The following is a 25,640-nucleotide window of genomic DNA, read 5'->3' on the forward strand; positions in this document are numbered from 1 at the left end:
CTTCTCTCTCCCTCTATCCTTCTCTCTCTCCCTCTATCCTTCTCTCTCCCCCTCTATCCTTCTCTCTCTCCCTCTATCCTTCTCTCTCCCCCTCTCCTTCTCTCTCCCCCTCTATCCTTCTCTCTCCCCCTCTATCCTTCTCTCTCTCCCTCTATCCTTCTATCCTTCTCTCTCTCCCTCTATCCTTCTATCCTTCTCTCTCTCCCTCTATCCTTCTATCCTTCTCTCTCTCCCTCCGCCTACGCCCTTCACTCGCTCGCTCTCCTTCCGCCTCCGCCCTTCGCTCGCTCTCCCTCCGCCCTCCCTTCGGCTCCGCCTCCACCCTTTGCTCCGCCTCCACCCTTTGCTCCGCCTCCACCCTTTGCTCCGCCTCCACCCTTTGCTCCGCCTCCACCCTTTGCTCCGCCTCCACCCTTTGCTCCGCCTCCACCCTTTGCTCCGCCTCCACCCTTTGCTCCGCCTCCACCCTTTGCTCCGCCTCCACCCTTTGCTCCGCCTCCACCCTTTGCTCCGCCTCCACCCTTTGCTCCGCCTCCACCCTTTGCTCCGCCTCCACCCTTTGCTCCGCCTCCACCCTTTGCTCCGCCTCCACCCTTTGCTCCGCCTCCACCCTTCACTCTCTCTCCCCCCCTCCATCCTTTCCTTGCCAGCACTGAATAGTTTGTGAGAGTCTGGGAGGAGAGAGAGAGAGACAGTCGAGTCAGACTCCCTCTGTCTGTTTCTCTCTTTCCTCTCTTCCTCTTTCTGTCTTGCCCACTCTCTCATACCCCTCGCTTTCTCCCTCTCTCTCACTCTCCCTTTCTCTCTCTCCCTTCCTCTCTTTTCCTCTGCCAGCTCTGCTCAGTTAATCCATCTCCATTTATGAGAGAGACATAAAGGAGAAACTCTAAACTAACAAAACAGAACCGCTCCATTTTGTTTTAGTGGTTAAAAGGCAACGTGAGGAGACGTCACACTTTGAGAACAAGGACAATAGGTCTACAGAGTGAAATGTCACCAGCAGGCTAATGCACAACAGATATAATCCAACGTCTTTGGGTTTGGAGGGTCTTGAGAAGGTGCCCCCTGGCGGCCTCAGCTACATAAAAGACCATTGTGACTAAGTGACTTAGTCAGCTATATAAGAGAGCATCGTGACTCAGTCAGTGACTTAGTCAGCTACATAAGAGACCATCGTGACTCAGTCAGTGACTTAGTCAGCTATATAAGAGACCATCGTGACTCAGTCAGTGACTAAGTCAGCTATATAAGAGACCATCGTGACTCAGTCAGTGACTAAGTCAGCTATATAAGAGACCATCGTGACTCAGTCAGTGACTAAGTCAGCTACATAAGAGACCATCGTGACTCAGTCAGTGACTAAGTCAGCTATATAAGAGACCATTGTGACTCAGTCAGTGACTTAGTCAGCTATATAAGAGACCATCGTGACTCAGTCAGTGACTAAGTCAGCTACATAAGAGACCATTGTGACTCAGTAAGTGACTTAGTCAGCTATATAAGAGAGCATCGTGACTCAGTCAGTGACTAAGTCAGCTACATAAGAGACCATCGTGACTCAGTCAGTGACTAAGTCAGCTACATAAGAGACCATTGTGACTCAGTCAGTGACTAAGTCAGCTATATAAGAGACCATCGTGACTCAATCAGTGACTAAGTCAGCTATATAAGAGAGCATCGTGACTCAGTCAGTGACTTAGTCAGCTACATAAGAGAGCATCGTGACTCAGTCAGTGACTTAGTCAGCTACATAAGAGAGCATCGTGACTCAGTCAGTGACTAAGTCAGCTACATAAAAGACCATCGTGACTCAGTCAGTGACTTAGTCAGCTATATAAGAGACCATCGTGACTCAATCAGTGACTAAGTCAGCTATATAAGAGACCATCGTGACTCAGTGACTAAGTCAGCTATATAAGAGACCATCGTGACTCAGTCAGTGACTAAGTCAGCTATATAAGAGACCATCGTGACTCAGTCAGTGACTTAGTCAGCTATATAAGAGACTATTGTGACTCAGTCAGTGACTTAGTCAGCTGCATAAGAGACCAAATGGAACACACCTCCCTATAGCCCTCAAAAATCAGCTCTGGACGTTGAAGTCAGATGCACAGTGTTTCCCCATTCTTCCCCTCTAAATCTGGGACGGATGTAGACCTGGGACACCAGGTGGGTGCAATTAATTATCAGGGAGAACAGAAAACTAGCAGACTACGGACCTCGTCGGGTCAGAGGTGAATACCCCTACCCTATACGGTTAAAAGCAGTGCCGTTTGGAATTACAGCCTATGACTGAATCTGACTTATATCTGCACTTCAGAAACATTCAAATCAGAACACATTGCGAGTTAAGGACTGGTTGTTAAAATATTAATAACGAAACATAAGAACAGAAAGCATAGAAATAGCGCACATAGAATAGATCAACCACTTCTCAGACTTGCTTTCAATGAGCATGACAGATCTATAACACATATTTCTATGTGAATTTGGTCTGGTCACAATTATTATTATTATTATTATTATTATTATTATTATAGGTCCAAACTAAATTCTTCCTCTTCTTCAAAACGTTAAAAGACTGCAAGGAGCTTCAGTCTCAAAACAGGCTCAGTCAAATCAAAACGAAGGGAAACTGAGATACGGAGAGATGACAGAGCACATAAACACAAGGTACTGGGTGAAGGGTTGTTTTACCTGAAGTACTCACTGCTGTAGAGTAAGGGTTCAGGGTACTGGTGTTCTCAGCCCAGCATCCACATCCATGATGAGCAGCCTAGGGAAGGAGAGAAGGAGAGAGAGAGAGAGAGAGAGAGAGAGGGGGGGGAGGGATGTAGAGACAGAGAGAGAGAGAGAGAGACAGAGAGAGACAGAGAGAGACAGAGGGACAGAGAGAGAGAGAGAGAGAGAGAGAGAGAGAGAGACAGAGAGACAGAGAGAGGAAGGAAGGAATGGAGAGAGAGAAGGAGAAAGGGATAGAGAGAGAGGGAGGAAGGGATGGAGAGAGAGAGACGGAGGGAGGGAGGCAGGGAGAAAGTATTACTACTGCTCTGACTCAGCAAGTAGATTAAATGTTTAATTTATTAAATTATGTAAATAAGTAGTGGACAAGTGGCAACAAATCACCCTGTTAAAGCCAAATCACCAAGCCCCAGAGGACATGGTTACTGTCCCACCCTGCCTGGGACCCAGAGGACATGGTTACTGTCCCACCCTGCCTGGGACCCAGAGGACATGGTTACTGTCCTGTCCCACCCTGCATGGGACCCAGAGGACATGGTTACTGTCCACCCTGCCTGGGACCCCAGAGGACATGGTTACTGTCCCACCCTGCATGGGTCCCACAGAGAGGACATGGTTACTGTCCCACCCTGCCTGGGACCCAGAGGACATGGTCCCCACCCTGCCTGGGACCCAGAGGACATGGTTACTGTCCTGTCCCACCTGTCCCAGAGGACATGGTTACTGTCCTGCCTGGGACCCAGAGGACATGGTTACTGTCCCACCCTGCCTGGGACCCAGAGGACATGGTTACTGTCCTGTCCCACCCTGCCTGGGACCCAGAGGACATGGTTACTGTCCTGTCCCACCCTGCCTGGGACCCAGAGGACATGGTTACTGTCCTGTCCCACCCTGCCTGGGACCCAGAGGACATGGTTACTGTCCCACCCTGCCTGGGACCCAGAGGACATGGTTACTGTCCTGTCCCACCCTGCCTGGGACCCAGAGGACATGGTTACTGTCCTGTCCCACCCTGCCTGGGACCCAGAGGACATGGTTACTGTCCTGTCCCACCCTGCCTGGGACCCAGAGGACATGGTTACTGTCCTGTCCCACCCTGCCTGGGACCCAGAGGACATGGTTACTGTCCCACCCTGCCTGGGACCCAGAGGACATGGTTACTGTTCCTGTCCCACCCTGCCTGGGACACCCAGAGGACATGGTTACTGTCCCACCCTGCCTGGGACCCAGAGGACATGGTCTGGTCCTGTCCCACCCTGCCTGGGACCCAGAGGACATGGTTACTGTCCTGTCCCACCCATGGGACCCAGAGGACATGGGACCCTGCCTGGGACCCAGAGGACATGGTTACTGTCCTGTCCCACCCTGCCTGGGACCCAGAGGACATGGTTACTGTCCTGTCCCACCCTGCCTGGGACCCAGAGGACATGGTTACTGTCCTGTCCCACCCTGCCTGGGACCCAGAGGACATGGTTACTGTCCCACCCAGAGGACATGGTTACTGTCCTGTCACCCTGCCTGGGACCCAGAACCCTGCCTGGGAGAGGACATGGTTCCTGTCCCACACCCAGAGGACATGGTTCCTGTCCTGTCCCACCCTGCCTGGGACCCAGAGGACATGGTTACTGTCACCCTGCCTGGGACCCAGAGGACATGGTTCCTGTCCCACCCTGCCTGGGACCCAGAGGACATGGTTACTTACCTGTCCCACCCTGCCTGGGGCCCAGAGGACATGGTTACTGTTCCTGTCCCACCCTGCCTGGGACCCAGAGGACATGGTTCCTGTCCCACCCTGCCTGGGACCCAGAGGACATGGTTACTGTCCTGTCCCACCCTGCCTGGGACCCAGAGGACATGGTTACTGTCCCACCCTGCCTGGGACCCAGAGGACATGGTTCCTGTCCCACCCTGCCTGGGACCCAGAGGACATGGTTCCTGTCCCACCCTGCCTGGGACCCAGAGGACATGGTTCCTGTCCCACCCTGCCTGGGACCCAGAGGACATGGTTACTGTACCTGTCCCACCCTGTCCCACCCTGAGGACATGGTTCCTGTCCCACCCTGTCTGGGACCTGGACCCAGAGGACATGGTTCCTGTCCCACCCCAGAGGACATGGTCCTGTCCCACCCTGCCTGGGACCCAGAGGACATGGTTCCTGTCCCACCCTGCCTGGGACCCAGAGGACATGGTTCCTGTCCCACCCTGCCTGGGACCCAGAGGACATGGTCCTGTCCCACCCTGCCTGGGACCCAGAGGACATGGTTACTGTGGGACCCAGAGGACATGTCCCACCCTGCCTGGGACCCAGAGGACATGGTTACTGTCCCACCCTGTCCCAGAGGACATGGTTCCTGTCCCACCCTGTATGGGACCCAGAGGACATGGTTACCTGCCCACCCTGGGACCCAGATGACATGGTTACTGTACCTGTCCCACCCTGCCTGGGACCCAGAGGACATGGTTACTGTACCTGTCCCACCCTGCCTGGGACCCAGAGGACATGGTTACTGTCCCTGTCCCACCCTGCCTGGGGACCAGAGGACATGGTTACTGTCCCACCCTGCCTGGGACCAGAGGACATGGTTACAGTACCTGTCCCTGCCTGGGACCCAGAGGACATGGTTCCTGTCCCACCCTGCCTGGGACCCAGAGGACATGGTTACTGTCCTGTCCCACCCTGCCTGGGACCCAGAGGACATGGTTACTGTACCTGTCCCACCCTGCCTGGGACCCAGAGGACATGGTTACTGTACCTGTCCCACCCTGCCTGGGACCCAGAGGACATGGTTACTGCACCTGTCCCACCCAGAGGACATGGGACCCAGATGGGACCCAGAGGACATGGTTACTGGCCCTGTCCCACCCAGAGGACATGGTTACTGACCCTGTCCCACCCAGAGGACATGGTTACTGAACCTGCCCCAGAGGACATGGTTACTGTCCCTGTCCTACCCAGAGGACATGGTTCCTGTCCCACCCTGCCTGGGACCCAGAGGACATGGTTCCTGTCCCACCCTGCCTGGGACCCAGAGGACATGGTTCCTGTCCCACCCTGCCTGGGACCCAGAGGACATGGTTCCTGTCCCACCCTGCCTGGGACCCAGAGGACATGGTTCCTGTCCCACCCTGCCTGGGACCCAGAGGACATGGTTCCTGTCCCACCCTGCCTGGGACCCAAAGGACATGGTTCCTGTCCCACCCTGCCTGGGACCCAGAGGACATGGTTCCTGTCCCACCCTGCCTGGGACCCAGAGGACATGGTTCCTGTCCCACCCTGTCTGGGACCCAGAGGACATGGTTCCTGTCCCACCCTGTATGGGACCCAGAGGACATGGTTACTGTACCTGTCCCACCCTGCATGGGACCCAGATGACATGGTTACTGTACCTGTCCCACCCTGCATGGGACCCAGATGACATGGTTACTGTACCTGTCCCACCCTGCCTGGGACCCAGAGGACATGGTTACTGTACCTGTCCCACCCTGCATGGGACCCAGAGGACATGGTTACTGTCCCTGTCCCACCCTGCCTGGGGACCAGAGGACATGGTTACTGTCCCACCCTGCCTGGGGACCAGAGGACATGGTTACAGTACCTGTCCCTACTGCCTGGGACCCAGAGGACATGGTTCCTGTCCCACCCTGCCTGGGACCCAGAGGACATGGTTACTGTACCTGTCCCACCCTGCCTGGGACCCAGAGGACATGGTTACTGTACCTGTCCCACCCTGCCTGGGACCCAGAGGACATGGTTACTGTACCTGTCCCACCCTGCCTGGGACCCAGAGGACATGGTTACTGCACCTGTCCCACCCAGAGGACATGGTTATCGTCCCTGTCCCACCCTGCATGGGACCCAGAGGACATGGTTACTGGCCCTGTCCCACCCAGAGGACATGGTTACTGACCCTGTCCCACCCAGAGGACATGGTTACTGAACCTGCCCCACCCAGAGGACATGGTTACTGTCCCTGTCCTACCCAGAGGACATGGTTACTGAACCTGCCCCACCCAGAGGACATGGTTACTGAACCTGTCCCACCCAGAGGACATGGTTACTGTCCCTGTCCCACCCAGAGGACATGGTTACTGTCCCTGTCCCACCCAGAGGACATGGTTACTGTCCCTGTCCCACCCAGAGGACATGGTTACTGAACCTGTCCCACCCAGAGGACATGGTTACTGTACCTGTCCCACCCAGAGGACATGGTTACTGAACCTGTCCCACCCAGAGGACATGGTTACTGTCCCTGTCCTACCCAGAGGACATGGTTACTGTCCCTGTCCTACCCAGAGGACATGGTTACTGAACCTGCCCCACCCAGAGGACATGGTTACTGAACCTGTCCCACCCAGAGGACATGGTTACTGTCCCTGTCCCACCCAGAGGACATGGTTACTGTCCCTGTCCCACCCAGAGGACATGGTTACTGTCCCTGTCCCACCCAGAGGACATGGTTACTGACCCTGTCCCACCCAGAGGACATGGTTACTGAACCTGTCCCACCCAGAGGACATGGTTACTGAACCTGTCCCACCCAGAGGACATGGTTACTGTACCTGTCCCACCCAGAGGACATGGTTACTGAACCTGTCCCACCCAGAGGACATGGTTACTGAACCTGTCCCACCCAGAGGACATGGTTACTGTCCCTGTCCTACCCAGAGGACATGGTTACTGTCCCTGTCCTACCCAGAGGACATGGTTACTGAACCTGTCCCACCCAGAGGACATGGTTACTGAACCTGTCCCACCCAGAGGACATGGTTACTGAACCTGTCCCACCCAGAGGACATGGTTACTGAACCTGTCCCACCCAGAGGACATGGTTACTGTACCTGTCCCACCCAGAGGACATGGTTACTGAACCTGTCCCACCCAGAGGACATGGTTACTGAACCTGTCCCACCCAGAGGACATGGTTACTGAACCTGTCCCACCCAGAGGACATGGTTACTGAACCTGTCCCACCCAGAGGACATGGTTACTGAACCTGTCCCACCCAGAGGACATGGTTACTGTACCTGTCCCACCCAGAGGACATGGTTACTGACCCTGTCCCACCCAGAGGACATGGTTACTGAACCTGTCCCACCCAGAGGACATGGTTACTGAACCTGTCCCACCCAGAGGACATGGTTACTGACCCTGTCCCACCCAGAGGACATGGTTACTGACCCTGTCCCACCCAGAGGACATGGTTACTGTCCCTGTCCCACCCAGAGGACATGGTTACTGTCCCTGTCCCACCCAGAGGACATGGTTACTGTCCCTGTCCCACCCAGAGGACATGGTTACTGTCCCTGTCCCACCCAGAGGACATGGTTACTGTCCCTGTCCCACCCAGAGGACATGGTTACTGACCCTGTCCCACCCAGAGGACATGGTTACTGACCCTGTCCCACCCAGAGGACATGGTTACTGAACCTGTCCCACCCAGAGGACATGGTTACTGTCCCTGTCCCACCCAGAGGACATGGTTACTGTCCCTGTCCCACCCAGAGGACATGGTTACTGTCCCTGTCCCACCCAGAGGACATGGTTACTGTCCCTGTCCCACCCAGAGGACATGGTTACTGTCCCTGTCCCACCCAGAGGACATGGTTACTGTCCCTGTCCCACCCAGAGGACATGGTTACTGTCCCTGTCCCACCCAGAGGACATGGTTACTGTCCCTGTCCCACCCAGAGGACATGGTTACTGACCCTGTCCCACCCAGAGGACATGGTTACTGACCCTGTCCCACCCAGAGGACATGGTTACTGACCCTGTCCCACCCAGAGGACATGGTTACTGAACCTGTCCCACCCAGAGGACATGGTTACTGAACCTGTCCCACCCAGAGGACATGGTTACTGAACCTGTCCCACCCAGAGGACATGGTTACTGTCCCTGTCCCACCCAGAGGACATGGTTACTGAACCTGTCCCACCCAGAGGACATGGTTACTTTCCCTGTCCCACCCAGAGGACATGGTTACTGAACCTGTCCCACCCAGAGGACATGGTTACTGTACCTGTCCCACCCTGCCTGGGACCCAGAGGACATGGTTACTGTACCTGTCCCACCCTGCCTGGGACCCAGAGGACATGGTTACTGAACCTGTCCCACCGAGAGGACATGGTTACTCTCCCTGTCCTACCCAGAGGACATGGTTACTGTACCTGTCCCACCCTGCCTGGGTGTTTCATGGCTAAACCCCCACTGGACACTGCAGCTGCCACGTTCCCCTCTCTGTCCACTACGATCGCTCCCACCGTGTCCAGCAACCCTGATCCATTCTCCTACAGGGAAAACAAGAGCGGGTGACTCAGAAAACATTCATTCAAACACCGACTCCAAGAGGAAAACCAGGTCCATAAAAAGGTGAATCTTAACTCCCACCAGAGGTCCACTTTTAACTTAAGTCTCCCATTGAATTCAAGGGCTAAGTTCAAAATCGAATCGAGCCGATGTTAGGATTCACCTTTAAAATGATCAGAATAATCAATCAAATTAAATCAATATAATTGAGTAGACATAACGTACAGTGGTTCTATCCAACAGTCTCTTAAGCATGGTGGTGAATATACAGTGGCTGCCAATACCCCTCTCTCCATAAAACACGAAGTGTGTAGTGTATGGCCAATGCAAACTCAAAAATCGATCATGCTTTGCTCAAAAGAATTTCCAGGACGTTCTAAACATAGGAATGAGCATATTTTGCTCAGACATCTTTCCTTGATCACCAGACATGGGAATTTTCCGTTGAAATGGACCCAGGTTCAACATTAATACGATCAGGAAATCATTTATCCTTCTCTTCCTCTCAAATTTTTCAACTGTTCATTCTCTGTTGTTCTTCTGAGCCGTTTGTTTTTCCTTCACTGATTGGAGTTTTCTTTGGAAAAGGGGCTTGTGGGTGAATTGGAGGGGAGGGAAAGGCCGGTGGATGGCATGATGAATCGCTCTTCCACAGACTCTCTCTCTCTCCCCGTGTCTGTCTGTCTGTCTATGTGTGAGAACCTGTGTTTAAAGATTCAGACTCGAGCCTTTGCAAAACAAACCCTGTACAGAAACGCATTGTATTAAACCAACAGCCTCCAGGGACTCCTGGCCAACAGCCTCCAGGGACTCCTGGCCAACAGCCTCCAGGGACTCCTGGCCAACAGCCTCCAGGGACTCCTGGCCAACAGCCTCCAGGGACTCCTGGCCAACAGCCTCCAGGGACTCCTGGCCAACAGCCTCCAGGGACTCCTGGCCAACAGCCTCCAGGGACTCCTGGCCAACAGCCTCCAGGGACTCCTGGCCAACAGCCTCCAGGGACTCCTGGCCAACAGCCTCCAGGGACTCCTGGCCAACAGCCTCCAGGGACTCCTGGCCAACAGCCTCCAGGGACTCCTCGCCAACAGCCTCCAGGGACTCCTCACTAACAGCCTCCAGGGACTCCTCACTAACAGCCTCCAGGGACTCCTCACTAACAGTCTCCAGGGACTCCTCACTAACAGTCTCCAGGGACTCCTCACTAACAGTCTCCAGGGACTCCTCACTAACAGTCTCCAGGGACTCCTCACTAACAGTCTCCAGGGACTCCTCACTAACAGTCTCCAGGGACTCCTCACTAACAGTCTCCAGGGACTCCTCACTAACAGTCTCCAGGGACTCCTCACTAACAGTCTCCAGGGACTCCTCACTAACAGTCTCCAGGGACTCCTCACTAACAGTCTCCAGGGACTCCTCACTAACAGCCAACAGTCTCCAGGGACTCCTCACTAACAGCCAACAGTCTCCAGGGACTCCTCACTAACAGCCAACAGTCTCCAGGGACTCCTCACTAACAGCCAACAGTCTCCAGGGACTCCTCACTAACAGCCAACAGTCTCCAGGGACTCCTCACTAACAGCCAACAGTCTTCAGGGACTCCTCACTAACAGCCAACAGTCTCCAGGGACTCCTCACTAACAGCCAACAGTCTCCAGGGACTCCTCACTAACAGCCAGATAGATTAGGTTAGGGGAGGGTTTGGCCCAGCGTCGCCCGGTTTAGGGGAGGGTTTGGCCCAGCGTCGTCCGGGTTAGGGGAGGGTTTGGCCCAGCGTCGTCCGGGTTAGGGGAGGGTTTGGCCCAGCGTCGTCCGGGTTAGGGGAGGGTTTGGCCCAGCGTCGTCCGGGTTAGGGGAGGGTTTGGCCCAGCGTCGTCCGGGTTAGGGGAGGGTTTGGCCCAGCGTCGTCCGGGTTAGGGGAGGGTTTGGCCCAGCGTCGTCCGGGTTAGGGGAGGGTTTGGCCGGCAGGGATGTTCTTGTCCCATCGCGCTCTAGCAACTCCTGTGGCGGGCCAGGCACAGTGCACGCTGACACGGTCGCAAGGTGTACGGTGTTTTTTCCGGTGCGGCTGGCTTACGGGTTAAGCAGGCATTGTGTCAAGAAGCAGTGCGGCTTGGCTGGGTTGTGTTTCGGAGGACTCACGGCTCCCGACCTTCGCCTCTCCCGAGTCCGCATAGGAGTTGCAGGGATAGGACAAGACTGTAACTCCCCACTAAATTGGGGAGAAAAAAGGGGTACAAATAATTGCAGGTGTCCACATCAGAGTATATGAGCAGAGCAAGGAGTGGAGCCCAATTTGACTGGAGCGACATTCCCAAAGGCTGAAGAGACGATCTTCTCGCCCCCTCCAGTAGCGCTCACTTCACAGGCTCAGGGCGTGCCCGGCCCAGCATGCATTTGAAGTCTACTTGTGTGCTGCTATAGCACAGATCCATGAGCAATGAGTGGGATCTGGTCCACATACACTACATGACCAAAAGTACGTCAAAACTAATAATATCTTACTTGATTAGATTATGTGCAATTCAATTTCTAAAAGTTCCACTCTTCTCTGTCCGTAATCCGCATGGTTTTCACATGTGGAACAGGTGTTTGTCTCAGATGTATTTTATTATTATTTTTTAAATCAGAGAGAAATTAAAAAATGGGGACATTTTTATGGCTTGGCAAACACAGAGACATACTAACATTGCTGTATGAAAATGAGAACCAGACCAGCTGAAATCAACACGGAGTACAAACTCTTACACACTCACTCGCTCTCTCTCTTAAAAACACATTCTGACACAGCTCATATTCACAGCACTAGATTCCTCAAATGGAAGCCGTTTTGAAGTGGTGTGCTATAAAGTTCAACAAGTTCATTTTTTTTTTTTTAAAGGATATGATCGCGAAAATAACCGAAAAAAAAGTATTGTTAAGTAAAAACTCAAAAACGTAAAAATGGACTAAATTGACATTGTTTTAATACTTCTACAACAACGACAGTCTGGTCCAGCCACCAACGGATTGTCATCGTCTCACTGATGGTTGCTCAACTAGGCCTCAATCCTGCCATGAGAAAGCAGAGCACAATGACATATGAACTATCCAGTAGGATTAGGCTACAACATTACGGAGGAGGAGCCAGGGGAGGAGCCTAGGGAAGTAAATCAAAACCCTTCTCAAAACCTAGTCCTCTATGACACCTCCACGAGCCAACTGACACCTCCACGAGCCAACTGACACCTCCACGAGCCAACTGACACCTCCACGAGCCAACTGACACCTCCACGAGCCAACTGACATCAACACACCTAATAATACAGTTCTCTCTGTTCAATGAATTCTCTCTTCCTGGAATAGTTCAGTATTAACCAAGCTTAATTCTGATGAATCATAATGTTAACTTGGTAAACAATAACATAGACCTAGTATGAGGGGAAAACTACAAGTGAACTGCCTCAAGCGCCATGTCAGTGGTGTAGGGTGTAGATTGCTAGCTACCATGGATGTGTCCAAAATGGAACCCAATTCCATTCCAGTCAAAGGTTTGGACACACCTACTTCATTCTCATTCTCTCAACCAGCTTCACGGGGAATGCTTTTCCAACAGTCTTGAAGGAGTTCCCACATATGCTGAGCACTTGTTGGCTGCTTTTCCTTCACTCCGCGGTCCATCCCAAACCATTTCAATTGGGTTGAGGTCGGGTAATTGTGGAGGCCAGGTCATCTGATGCAGCACTCCATCACTCTCCTTCTTGGTCAAACAGCCCTTACACAGCCTGGAGGTGTGTTGGGTCATTGTCCTGTTGATAAACCAATGATCGTCCCTTTAAGCCCAAACCAGATGGGATGGCGTATCACTGCAGAATGCTGTGGAGGCCATGCTGGTTAAGTGTGCCTTGAATTCTAAATAAATCACTGACAGTGTCACCAGCCCCACACTATCACACCTCCTCCTCCATGCTTCACGCTGGGAACCACACATGCAGAGATCATCCGTTCACCTACTCTGCATCTCACAAAGACACAGCGGTTGGAAACAATCTCAAATTTAGACTCATCAGACCAAAGGACAGATTTCCACCGGTCTAATGTCCATTGCTTGTGTTTCTTGGCCCAAGCAAGTCTCTTCTTCTTATTGATGTCCTTTAGTAGAGGTTTCTTTGCAGCAATTCAACCATGAAGGCCTGATTCACACAGTCTCCTCTGAACAGATGATGTTGAGATGTGTCTGTTACTTGAAGTCTGTGAACATTTATTTGGGCTGTAATTTCTGAGTCTGGTTACTCTAATGAACTTATCCTCTGCAGCAGAGGTAACTCGGTCTTCCTTTCCTGTGGTGGTCCTCATGAGAGCCAGTTTCATCAAAGCGCTTGAGGGTTTTTGTGATAGTACTTGAAGAAACTTTCAAAGTTCTTGAAAGGATTGACTGACCTTCATGTCTTAAAGTAATGATGGACTGTTGTTTCTCTTTGCTTATTTGAGCTGTTCTTGCCATAATATGGACTTGGTCTTTTACCAAATAGGGCCATCTTCTGTATAACACCCCCTAACTTATCACAACACAACTGATTGGCTCAAACACATTAAGAAAAGAAAGTCCACAAATTATCAAGGCACACCTGTTATTTGAAATGCATTCCAGGTGACTACCTCATGAAGCTGGTTGAGAGAATGCCAAGAATGTGCAAAGCTGTCATCAAGGCAAGAATAAAAAACATAACATATTCGATTTGTTTAACCCCGTTTTGGTTAATACATGATTCCATATGTGTTATTTAATAGTTTTTGATGTCGTATTCTAAAATGTAGAAAATAGTAAAAATAAAGAAAAACCCTTGAATGAGTAGGTGTCCAAACATTTGACTGGTACTAATTAATTATATATATATATTTTATTCTGTGTGTGTGTGTAATTATATATATATATATATATATATACACAAACACAGAATAAAAATCTAAACGCAACATGGTCAAATAAAAGATAAGCACAAAAAAATATTATTTCTCTTAAATTTTGTTCAAAACTTTGTTTACATCGTTGTTAGTAAACATTTCTCCTTTGCCAAGATAAACCATCCACCTGACAGATGTGGCACATCAAGAAGCTGATTAAACAGCATGATCATTACACAGGTGCACCTTGTGCCGTGGACAATAAAAAGGCCACACTAAAATGTGCAGTTTTGTCACACAATGCCACAGATGTGTCAAGTTGAGGGAGCAATTGGTTGCCAGAGAATTTAACGTTCAATTATCTATTCCAATTTGGAAAACAGGCCATCCCAGGAACTCCACATCTGGCTTCTTCACAAGCGGGATCTTCTGATGAGGATTGGGGGGGTGCTGAGAAGTATTTCTGTCTATAATAAAGCCCTTTGGCGGGTAAAAACTCATTCTGATTGGCTGGGCCTGACCTGGCCGGCTCCCAAGTGGCTGGGCCTGGCCGGCTCCCAAGTGGGTGGGCCTGTGTGAAATCCATCAATTACGGCTTAATTAAAGGGCCTTACTTAAATTAACGGATTTGAATTAAATTGACGGATTTCCTTATATGAACTGTAACTTCGGTAAAATATTTGAAATTGTTGCGTTTCTCTTTTTTGATCAGTTTAGCAGGAAGTGTGTGTGTGTGTGTGTGTGTGTGTGTGTGTGTGTGCTCGCGTGTGTTTAGCCTTATGGCTTTCAGGGTCCTGTTGTTTACAGACATGGTGTATTGGTACCGCTTGCCGAGCAGAGAAAAGTCTTTGACCATTTCAGAAGCCACCTGGTGTTGCTGGAGTCTTTTTAGGGCCTTCCTCTGACACCGCCTGGTATAGAGGTCCAGGATGTCAGGAAGCATGGCCCCAGTGATGTACTACCCTCTGTAGTGCCTTGCGGTCAGATGCCAAGCAGTTGCCATACCAGGCGTTGATGTAGTCAGTCAAGATGCTCTCGATGGTGCAACTGTAGAACTTTGAGGATCTGAGGCCCAAATCTTTTCAGCCTGCTGAGGGGGAAGAGGCATTGTCGTGCCCTATTCACGTTGGTGTGCTTAATTCCTTAGCGATGTGGAAACCGAGAAACTTGAAGCTGTTCACCTGCTCCACTACAGCCCCATCGATGTGGATCGGGGCATGCCTAGCCCTCCATTTCCTGTAGTCCACGATCAACTTCTTCGTCTTGCTCAGGTTGAGGGAGAGGTTGTTGTCTCATCGTTGTCTGTGATCAGGCCCCTACCCTTGTTGTGTCATCAGCAAACTTAATGATGGTGTTGAAGTCGTGGGTGAACAAGGAGTACAGGAGGGGACTGAGAACGCATCCCTGGGGAGCTCCAGTGTTTAAGGTCAGTGTTGCGTTGGTGTTTCTACCTTCCCTCACCACCTGGGGGGGGTGGTCTGTCAGGAAGTCCAGAATCCAGTTGCAGAGGGAGGTGTTTAGTCCCAGGGTCCTTAGCTCATTGACGAGCTTGGCGGTTACTATGGTGTTGAACGCTGAACTGTAGTCAATAAACAGCATTCTCACGTATAGTGCCTTCTAGAAGGTTTTCATACCCCATGACTTATTCCACATTTTGTAGTGACTGGATGATGTAGCATTACACACAAAGTGTAATTAATAGCGCTGAATTTAGGCCTTTATCACCCCCCATAAGCTGTAGTCAATGAACAGCATTGTCACATATTAGGTATTCCTCTTGTCCAGATGGGAGAGGGAAGTGTGGAGTGCAATACAGATTGCGTCATCTGTGGATCTGTTGGGGTGGTATGCAAATTGGAGTGGGTCTAGTGTGTCTGGGATAATGGTGTTGATGTGAGCCATGACCAGCCTTTTCAAATACATTTCATGGCTCCAGATGTGAGTGCTACGGGGCGATAGTCACTTAGGCAGGTTACCTTGGGAGCTCTTGAGCACGGGGACAGAGTGGCACTATTAAGAGAGAAAGCTACTTCACAGTGTTTATGTGACCACAGCTACTACTGCCCATCTCCCTCGTTGTGTGTCGGAGAACGCGACGGTCATTTTAAACACCTTCTACGTTTAGTTGTCTCATTGCAAGAATTCAGTGTGTGTGTGTGTGTGTGTGTGTGTGTAACTATGAGTGTGTGATGTCTTTGTGAGTAATTGAGGTCTCCACACCCTCATATCTCCAGGTCATCATTATACTGTGGGTTCCCTCCCATCGGCATCTGGCGGACTACAGATTACAGGACTGGGTGTGTGTGTGTGTGTGTGTGTGTGTGTGTATAGTTTCCTCAACATAGTCATCTGGCAGACATCAGATTACAGGACTGTGTGTGTGTGTGTGTGTGTGTGTGTGTGTGTGTGTGTGTGTGTGTGTGTGTGTGTGTGTGTGTGTGTCGTTTCCTCAACATCTTGCAGCACCTTGGATTACAGGAGGACATTGGATTTAGGACTGAATGTGTAGAGTGGAGGACATCACTGTGGGGGTAAATGTGGAGGACATCACCGTGGGGGTAAATGTGGAGGACATCACCGTGGGGGTAAATGTGGAGGACATCACTGTGGGGTAAATGTGGAGGACATCACTGTGGGGGTAAATGTGGAGGACATCACTGTGGGGGTAAATGTGGAGGACATCTCTGTGGGGGTAAATGTGTAGAGTGGAGGACATCACTGTGGGGGTAAATGTTTATTTAATCAAACAGTCAGCATCTCTCTGACCACACCTCACTAATTACTTACTGCATTTAAAAATATATATTTTTAGTCGTGACGAACCAGTTTACAGTAATATTATGGTACAAGTGAAACACTAAGGACTGGTTTCCTGGACACAGATTAAGACTGGACTAAAATAACTCCATTGAAAGTGCTCGTGACTGCATCTGTGACCGGGGAAATCCGACCCGAGATGCTCCCCACGTCATCTTGTCTTGAGACAGGTGACATGGTTGATGACTCTGACCAGGTGCTGAAGTGAGGTGGAGGAGGGAGCTACTCACGGTTTCCCTTGCTTGTCGTCTCTTCTTACTGTGATGATTAAACCCTGTATCCACCTTCTCTGCCAGCTCCATCTTGTGCTTGTTCCTCTTGTAGGCCGATAGACTGAACTCTAGACAACACAGAACACATAGCTCATATACTGTAGAGGGAAGGTAACACAGAGCACATAGCTCATATACTGTAGAGGGAAGGGAACACAGAGCACATAGCTCATATACTGTAGAGGGAAGGCAACAAATAGCTCATATACTGTAGAGGGAAGGTAACACAGAGCACATAGCTCATATACTGTAGAGGGAAGGCAACACATAGCTCATATACTGTAGAGGGAAGGGAACACAGAGCACATAGCTCATATACTGTAGAGGGAAGGCAACACAGAGCTCATATACTGTAGAGGGAAGGCAACACAGAGCACATAGCTCATATACTGTAGAGGGAAGGGAACACAGAGCACATAGCTCATATACTGTAGAGGGAAGGGAACACAGAGCACATAGCTCATATACTGTAGAGGGAAGGTAACACAGAGCACATAGCTCATATACTGTAGAGGGAAGGTAACACAGAGCACATAGCTCATATACTGTAGAGGGAAGGTAACACAGAGCACATAGCTCATATACTGTAGAGGGAAGGTAACACAGAGCATATAGCTCATATACTGTAGAGGAAAGGGAGCACAGAGCACATATACTGTAGAGGGAAGGTAACACAGAGCACATAGCTCATATACTATAGAGGGAAGGTAACACAGAGCACATAGCTCATATACTGTAGAGGGAAGGCAACACATAGCTCATATTCTGTAGAGGAAAGGGAACACAGAGCACATAGCTCATATACTGTAGAGGGAAGGTAACACAGAGCATATAGCTCATATACTGTAGAGGAAAGGGAGCACAGAGCACATATACTGTAGAGGGAAGGTAACACAGAGCACATAGCTCATATACTATAGAGGGAAGGTAACACAGAGCACATAGCTCATATACTGTAGAGGGAAGGGAACACAGAGCACATAACTCATATACTGTAGAGGGAAGGTAACACAGAGCACATAGCTCATATACTGTAGAGGGAAGGCAACACATAGCTCATATTCTGTAGAGGAAAGGGAACACAGAGCACATAGCTCATATACTGTAGAGGGAAGGTAACACAGAGCACATATACTGTAGAGGGAAGGTAACACAGAGCACATAGCTCATATACTATAGAGGGAAGGTAACACAGAGCACATAGCTCATATTCTGTAGAGGAAAGGGAACACAGAGCACATAGCTCATATACTGTAGAGGGAAGGCAACACAGAGCACATAGCTCATATACTGTAGAGGAAAGGGAACACAGAGCACATAGCTCATATACTATAGAGGGAAGGCAACACAGAGCACATAGCTCATATACTGTAGAGGGAAGGCAACACAGAGCACATAGCTCATATACTGTAGAGGGAAGGTAACACAGAGCACATAGCTCATATACTGTAGAGGAAAGGGGGTAAATACATTCAGACATTGTTGTGGCCTCTGGAACTAACCAATTCTACCATATATGCAGCTATACTGTACTGTGTATGTCCCCAGAAGGCAAGATGAGATAGACACAAAAAGTGAAAGCAGAATTCCCCTATGAGTTATTTTATGTGCCAGGTGATTAGTTGAAGGTGGTCTTGTCTGGGTCTGATGGTGGTTTGTTAAGGGAATGATGACTAATTATGCATACATTTCAATCAGGACTGACTAATCAGAATACTATTATGTTACTGTATATGTACTAATCCGAATACTATTATGTTACTGTATATGTATGAATTTTCTTTCTTAATCTTAGTACTGAATATAATGTGTGCGAATGAATCAAGGATTAGAACAATGACGGTCTGATCCTTGGTAGGAATGAATTAACTAAATCTTCAGACTGGCTAGAATGCTTATCTACACTGGAAAACCTTGGCTCAGCTGTAAATTTAATTAAATTGTTAGGGAGACGGATGTGGGAAGGCTTGAGATACAGCCTTGGTACTAGAACGTAGAATGTATGCACACATGACTGTAAGTCGCTTTGGATAAAAGCGTCAGCTAAATGGCATATATTATTATTATATTATATATTAGAATGGAGATGGCACTGGTTGGTGCTGAAACTAATGACGTCATTTTCAGGTTATAACCTGTGGTAACCTGTATCGTGTTCAGTACTCTCGTGAATAAACTCTCCTGTTCGACTTTAAGACCGGGCTCTGTCCATTACTATAGAATAAGGATCTGACAAAACCTTATGAATTGACAGAGTGTTTAATTTTAATTGGGTATTAAAACATAAAGGAATGAAATTCCTTTAACAGTGGTCTTGTCTGGGTCTGATGGTGGTGGTAGGTCAGACAGACGACATACGCCCCCAGGTGGCAAAGGTTATATTCCTCATCTAAAATACTGAACCAATATATTTACACAACATGCAACAATTTCAAAGATTTTGCTGAGTTACAGACCATTTAAGGAAAATCCGTCAATTGAAATAAATAAATTAGGCAGGTGAACAGCCATGGAGGACAGGTGAACAGCCATGGAGGACAGGTGAACAGCCATGGTTGGGGGGAGCATGGAGGACAGGTGAACAGCCATGGAGGACAGGTGAACAGCCATGGTTGGGGGAGCATGGAGGACAGGTGAACAGCCATGGAGGACAGGTGAACAGCCATGGAGAACAGGTGAACAGCCATGGCGGGGGGGGGACGTGCAGAACAGGTGAACAGCCATGGAGGACAGGTGAACAGCCACGGAGGACAGGTGAACAGCCATGGAGGACAGGTGAACAGCCATGGAGAACAGGTGAACAGCCATGGAGGACAGGTGAACAGCCATGGAGGACAGGTGAACAGCCATGGAGGACAGGTGAACAGCCATGGAGAACAGGTGAACAGCCATGGAGGACAGGTGAACAGCCATGGAGAACAGGTGAACAGCCATGGAGGACAGGTGAACAGCCATGGAGGACAGGTGAACAGCCATGGAGGACAGGTGAACAGCCATGGAGAACAGGTGAACAGCCATGGAGAACAGGTGAACAGCCATGGAGGACAGGTGAACAGCCATGGAGAACAGGTGAACAGCCATGGAGAACAGGTGAACAGCCATGGAGAACAGGTGAACAGCCATGGAGGACAGGTGAACAGCCACGGAGGACAGGTGAACAGCCATGGAGGACAGGTGAACAGCCATGGAGAACAGGTGAACAGCCATGGAGGACAGGTGAACAGCCATGGAGGACAGGTGAACAGCCATGGAGGACAGGTGAACAAGATGGATGTGGAGGTCCTGGGCTGGCGTTACACACGGTCTGTGGTTATGAGGCCGGTTGGACGTACTGCCAAAATCTGTAAAACGACGTTGAATGCAGCTAACGGTAGAGAAATGCTTATTAAATTCTCTGACAACAGCTCTGGTGAACATTCCAGCAGTCAGCATGCCAATTGCACACTCCCTCAAAACTTGAGACATCTGTGGCATTGTGTTGCGTGACAAAACTTCCCATTTTCGAGTGGCCTTTTATGGATCCCCAGCACAAGGCGCACCTGTGTAATTAGCATGCTGTTTAATCGGCTTCTTGAAATGCCACACCTGTCGCGTGGATGGATGATTTTGGAATGAGATGTTCAATGAGCAGGTGTCCACATTGTTTTGGTCATGTAGTGGAGTTGAAATTATGCACATTTCCAGTTTGTGTCAGCTGTTAGTTTTACGACCCAGTCTGCTATAACAGAACGACCCTTTACCTCCCAGTCTGCTATAACAGAACGACCCTTTACCTCCCAGTCTGCTATAACAGAACGACCCTTTACCTCCCAGTCTGCTATAACAGAACGACCCTTTACCTCCCAGTCTGCTATAACAGAACGACCCTTTACCTCCCAGTCTGCTATAACAGAACGACCCTTTACCTCCCAGTCTGCTATAACAGAACGACCCTTTACCTCCCAGTCTGCTGTAACAGAACGACCCTTTACCTCCCAGTCTGCTATAACAGAACGACCCTTTACCTCCCAGTCTGCTGTAACAGAACGACCCTTTACCTCCCAGTCTGCTATAACAGAACGACCCTTTACCTCCCAGTCTGCTGGAACAAAACGACCCTTTACCTCCCAGTCTGCTGTAACAGAACGACCCTTTACCTCCCAGTCTGCTATAACAGAACGACCCTTTACCTCCCAACAGAACGACCCTTTACCTCCCAGTCTGCTATAACAGAACGACCCTTTACCTCCCAGTCTGCTATAACAGAACGACCCTTTACCTCCCAGTCTGCTATAACAGAACGACCCTTTACCTCCCAGTCTGCTATAACAGAACGACCCTTTACCTCCCAGTCTGCTATAACAGAACGACCCTTTACCTCCCAACAGAACGACCCTTTACCTCCCAGTCTGCTATAACAGAACGACCCTTTACCTCCCAGTCTGCTATAACAGAACGACCCTTTACCTCCCAGTCTGCTGTAACAGAACGACCCTTTACCTCCCAGTCTGCTGTAACAGAAATACCTCCCAGTCTGCTATAACAGAACGACCCTTTACCTCCCAGTCTGCTGTAACAGAACTTTTACCTCCCAGTCTGCTGTAACAGAACGACCCTTTACCTCCCAGTCTGCTATAACAGAACGACCCTTTACCTCCCAGTCTGCTATAACAGAACGACCCTTTACCTCCCAGTCTGCTGTAACAGAACGACCCTTTACCTCCCAGTCTGCTGTAACAGAACGACCCTTTACCTCCCAGTCTGCTATAACAGAACAACCCTTTACCTCCCAGTCTGCTATAACAGAACGACCCTTTACCTCCCAGTCTGCTATAACAGAACGACCCTTTACCTCCCAGTCTGCTATAACAGAACGACCCTTTACCTCCCAGTCTGCTATAACAGAACGACCCTTTACCTCCCAACAGAACGACCCTTTACCTCCCAGTCTGCTATAACAGAACGACCCTTTACCTCCCAGTCTGCTATAACAGAACGACCCTTTACCTCCCAACAGAACGACCCTTTACCTCCCAGTCTGCTATAACAAAATACCTCCCAGTCTGCTATAACAGAATGACCCTTTACCTCCCAACAGAACGACCCTTTACCTCCCAGTCTGCTGTAACAGAACGACCCTTTACCTCCCAGTCTGCTGGAACAAAACGACCCTTTACCTCCCAGTCTGCTGGAACAAAACGACCCTTTACCTCCCAGTCTGCTGTAACAGAAACCCTTTACCTCCCAGTCTGCTATAACAGAACGACCCTTTACCTCCCAGTCTGCTATAACAGAACGACCCTTTACCTCCCAGTCTGCTATAACAGAACGACCCTTTACCTCCCAGTCTGCTGTAACAGAACGACCCTTTACCTCCCAGTCTGCTGTAACAGAACGACCCTTTACCTCCCAGTCTGCTGTAACAGAACGACCCTTTACCTCCCAGTCTGCTATAACAGAACGACCCTTTACCTCCCAGTCTGCTATAACAGAACGACCCTTTATCTCCCAGTCTGCTATAACAGAACGACCCTTTACCTCCCAGTCTGCTATAACAGAACGACCCTTTACCTCCCAGTCTGCTATAACAGAACGACCCTTTACCTCCCAGTCTGCTATAACAGAACGACCCTTTACCTCCCAGTCTGCTATAACAGAACGACCCTTTACCTCCCAGTCTGCTATAACAGAACGACCCTTTACCTCCCAGTCTGCGACAAACAGAATGACCCTTTACCTCCCAGTCTGCTATAACAGAACGACCCTTTACCTCCCAGTCTGCTATAACAGAACGACCCTTTATCTCCCAGTCTGCTGTAACAGAACGACCCTTTACCTCCCAGTCTGCTATAACAGAACGACCCTTTACCTCCCAGTCTGCTATAACAGAATGACCCTTTACCTCCCAGTCTGCTATAACAGAACGACCCTTTACCTCCCAGTCTGCTGTAACAGAACGACCCTTTACCTCCCAGTCTGCTATAACAGAAGAACCCTTTACCTCCCAGTCTGCTGTAACAGAAAAACCCTTTACCACCCAGTCTGCTATAACAGAACGACCCTTTACCTCCCAGTCTGCTATAACAGAACGACCCTTTACCTCCCAGTCTGCTATAACAGAACGACCCTTTACCTCCATGTCTGCTGTAACAGAACGACCCTTTACCTCCCAGTCTGCTATAACAGAACGACCTTTGAGAGAATAAAATATAATTCTGGTTCTAATGTAGACTGCATCTACTGTATCTTGCCTATGCTGCTCTGTACCATCACTCATTCATATATCCTTATGTACATATTCTTTATCCCCTTACACTGTGTATAAGACATTAGTTTTGGAATTGTTAGTTAGATTACTTGTTGGTTATCACTGCATTGTCGGAACTAGAAGCACAAGCATTTCGCTACACTCGCATTAACATCTGCTAACCATGTGTATGTGACAAATAACATTTGATTTGACTGTGTGAGGCAGGGAGAGACCACAAACAGTCAACTCAGTATCCAGACTCCCAATGATGTATGTTACTAAATCCTTATTAAAGGTTTAATGACTTCCAGAAAACAAACAAAATATAAATTGAGGCCACCTATCAAATAAGTTTATTAAAACAAATCTAATCAAAGAGTAGCTAGGAAATCAAATCTGGGCAATTAAGTCATTTAGACAATTACATGGAAATCAATCAGGCTTAGTAAGGCTTAGTAAAAATAACATGGAGCAAATGGCAACCAGAGGGAACAGGGGAGAGAGAGGGGGGGAGAGGGAGAGAGAGGGAGAAACTAGAGACAGACAGAGAGACAGAGAGACACAGAGAGAGACACAGAGAGACACAGAGAGACACAGAGAGACACAGAGAGACACAGAGACACAGAGAGACACAGAGAGACAGAGAGAGACACAGAGAGACAGAGACAGAGAGACAGAGACAGAGAGACACAGAGACACAGAGACACAGAGACACAGAGAGACAGAGAGAGACAGAGAGACAGAGAGAGAGAGAGAGACAGAGAGAGACAGAAGACAGAGAGACAGAGAGACAGAGAGACAGAGAGAGTGCTTGAAAGGGGGAGAAAGAGAGGGAAAGAGAGTGAGAGAGAGAGAGAGGAGCGAGGAGAGCGAGCGAGGGAGTACCACTACCAGATGTGTAAACTCATTATATCCTCTGAATTATTCACCAATGCTGTAAAAGAGAATGGCTTAAAATGACCAGACATCAAGGCTGTCACAAACAGCACCCTATTCCCTACGTAGTGAACTACTTTTGACCAGGACAAGAATATAGTCTGGCAAGAGCCCTGAAGAAAACACAGCCAGATAAAAATGTAATCCGTCCAGCTCTTTCTAAACTGTTCTCTTTCAAGCAGGGTGTATTATTGGGTGAGACCATGCCAATCAGCATCTAGTCTGTTGTTCAAAAGTTCAAGAGGCTTGTTTGTGTGTGTGTGTGTGTGTGTGTGTGTGTGGAACTAAGGATTGGCCTGTTAATGTTGAAAACACATCACTCTGACATGCATCAGAGCTAAAACTACAACTACAAACACCCTAAAACTACAACTAACATGGAGGCACGCTTCAAACACCCTAAAACTACAAATAACAATGGAGGCACGCTTCAAACACACTAAAACTACAAATAACAATGGAGGCACGCTTCAAACACCCTAAAACTACAACTAACATGGAGGCACGCTTCAAACACCCTAAAACTACAACTAACATGGAGGCACGCACCCTTCAAACACCCTAAAACTACAACTAACATGGAGGCCCGCTTCAAACACCCTAAAACTACAAATAACATGGAGGCACGCTTCAAACACCCTAAAACTACAACTAACATGGAGGCCCGCTTCAAACACCCTAAAACTACAAATAACAATGGAGGCACGCTTCAAACACACTAAAACTACAAATAACAATGGAGGCACGCTTCAAACACCCTAAAACTACAAATAACATGGAGGCCCGCTTCAAACACCCTAAAACTACAACTAACATGGAGGCCCGCTTCAAACACCCTAAAACTACAAATAACAATGGAGGCCCGCTTCAAACACCCTAAAACTACAAATAACAATGGAGGCCCGCTTCAAACACCCTAAAACTACAAATAACAATGGAGGCCCGCTTCAAACACCCATAAAACTACAAATAACAATGGAGGCACGCTTCAAACACCCTAAAACTACAAATAACAATGGAGGCACGCTTCAAACACCCTAAAACTACAAATAACAATGGAGGCACGCTTCAAACACCCTAAAACTACAAATAACAATGGAGGCACGCTTCAAACACCCTAAAACTACAAATAACAATGGAGGCACGCTTCAAACACCCTAAAACTACAAATAACAATGGAGGCCCGCTTCAAACACCCTAAAACTACAAATAACAATGGAGGCCCGCTTCAAACACCCTAAAACTACAAATAACAATGGAGGCACGCTTCAAACACCCTAAAACTACAAATAACAATGGAGGCACGCTTCAAACACCCTAAAACTACAAATAACAATGGAGGCCCGCTTCAAACACCCTAAAACTACAACTAACATGGAGGCCCGCTTCAAACACCCTAAAACTACAACTAACATGGAGGCCCGCTTCAAACCGGCTGGTCACTACCACACGGCCAGGC

General features: G+C 49.3%; 1 protein-coding gene across 1 annotated transcript in view; it reads right to left on the bottom strand.

Moving 5' to 3' along the window:
* tasp1 (taspase, threonine aspartase, 1) overlaps positions 1–25,640 on the bottom strand; it is a 125,799-nt gene that overhangs the window by 78,166 nt on the left and 21,993 nt on the right. Inside the window, 3 exon segments of the mRNA XM_052495829.1 lie at positions 2,698–2,776; positions 8,908–9,027; positions 16,975–17,084. Of these exon segments, the coding sequence (XP_052351789.1) occupies positions 2,698–2,776; positions 8,908–9,027; positions 16,975–17,084 (309 nt within the window).

Source organism: Oncorhynchus keta, chromosome 3 (genome assembly GCF_023373465.1).
Source record: "Oncorhynchus keta strain PuntledgeMale-10-30-2019 chromosome 3, Oket_V2, whole genome shotgun sequence".
Taxonomy (NCBI): domain Eukaryota; kingdom Metazoa; phylum Chordata; class Actinopteri; order Salmoniformes; family Salmonidae; genus Oncorhynchus; species Oncorhynchus keta.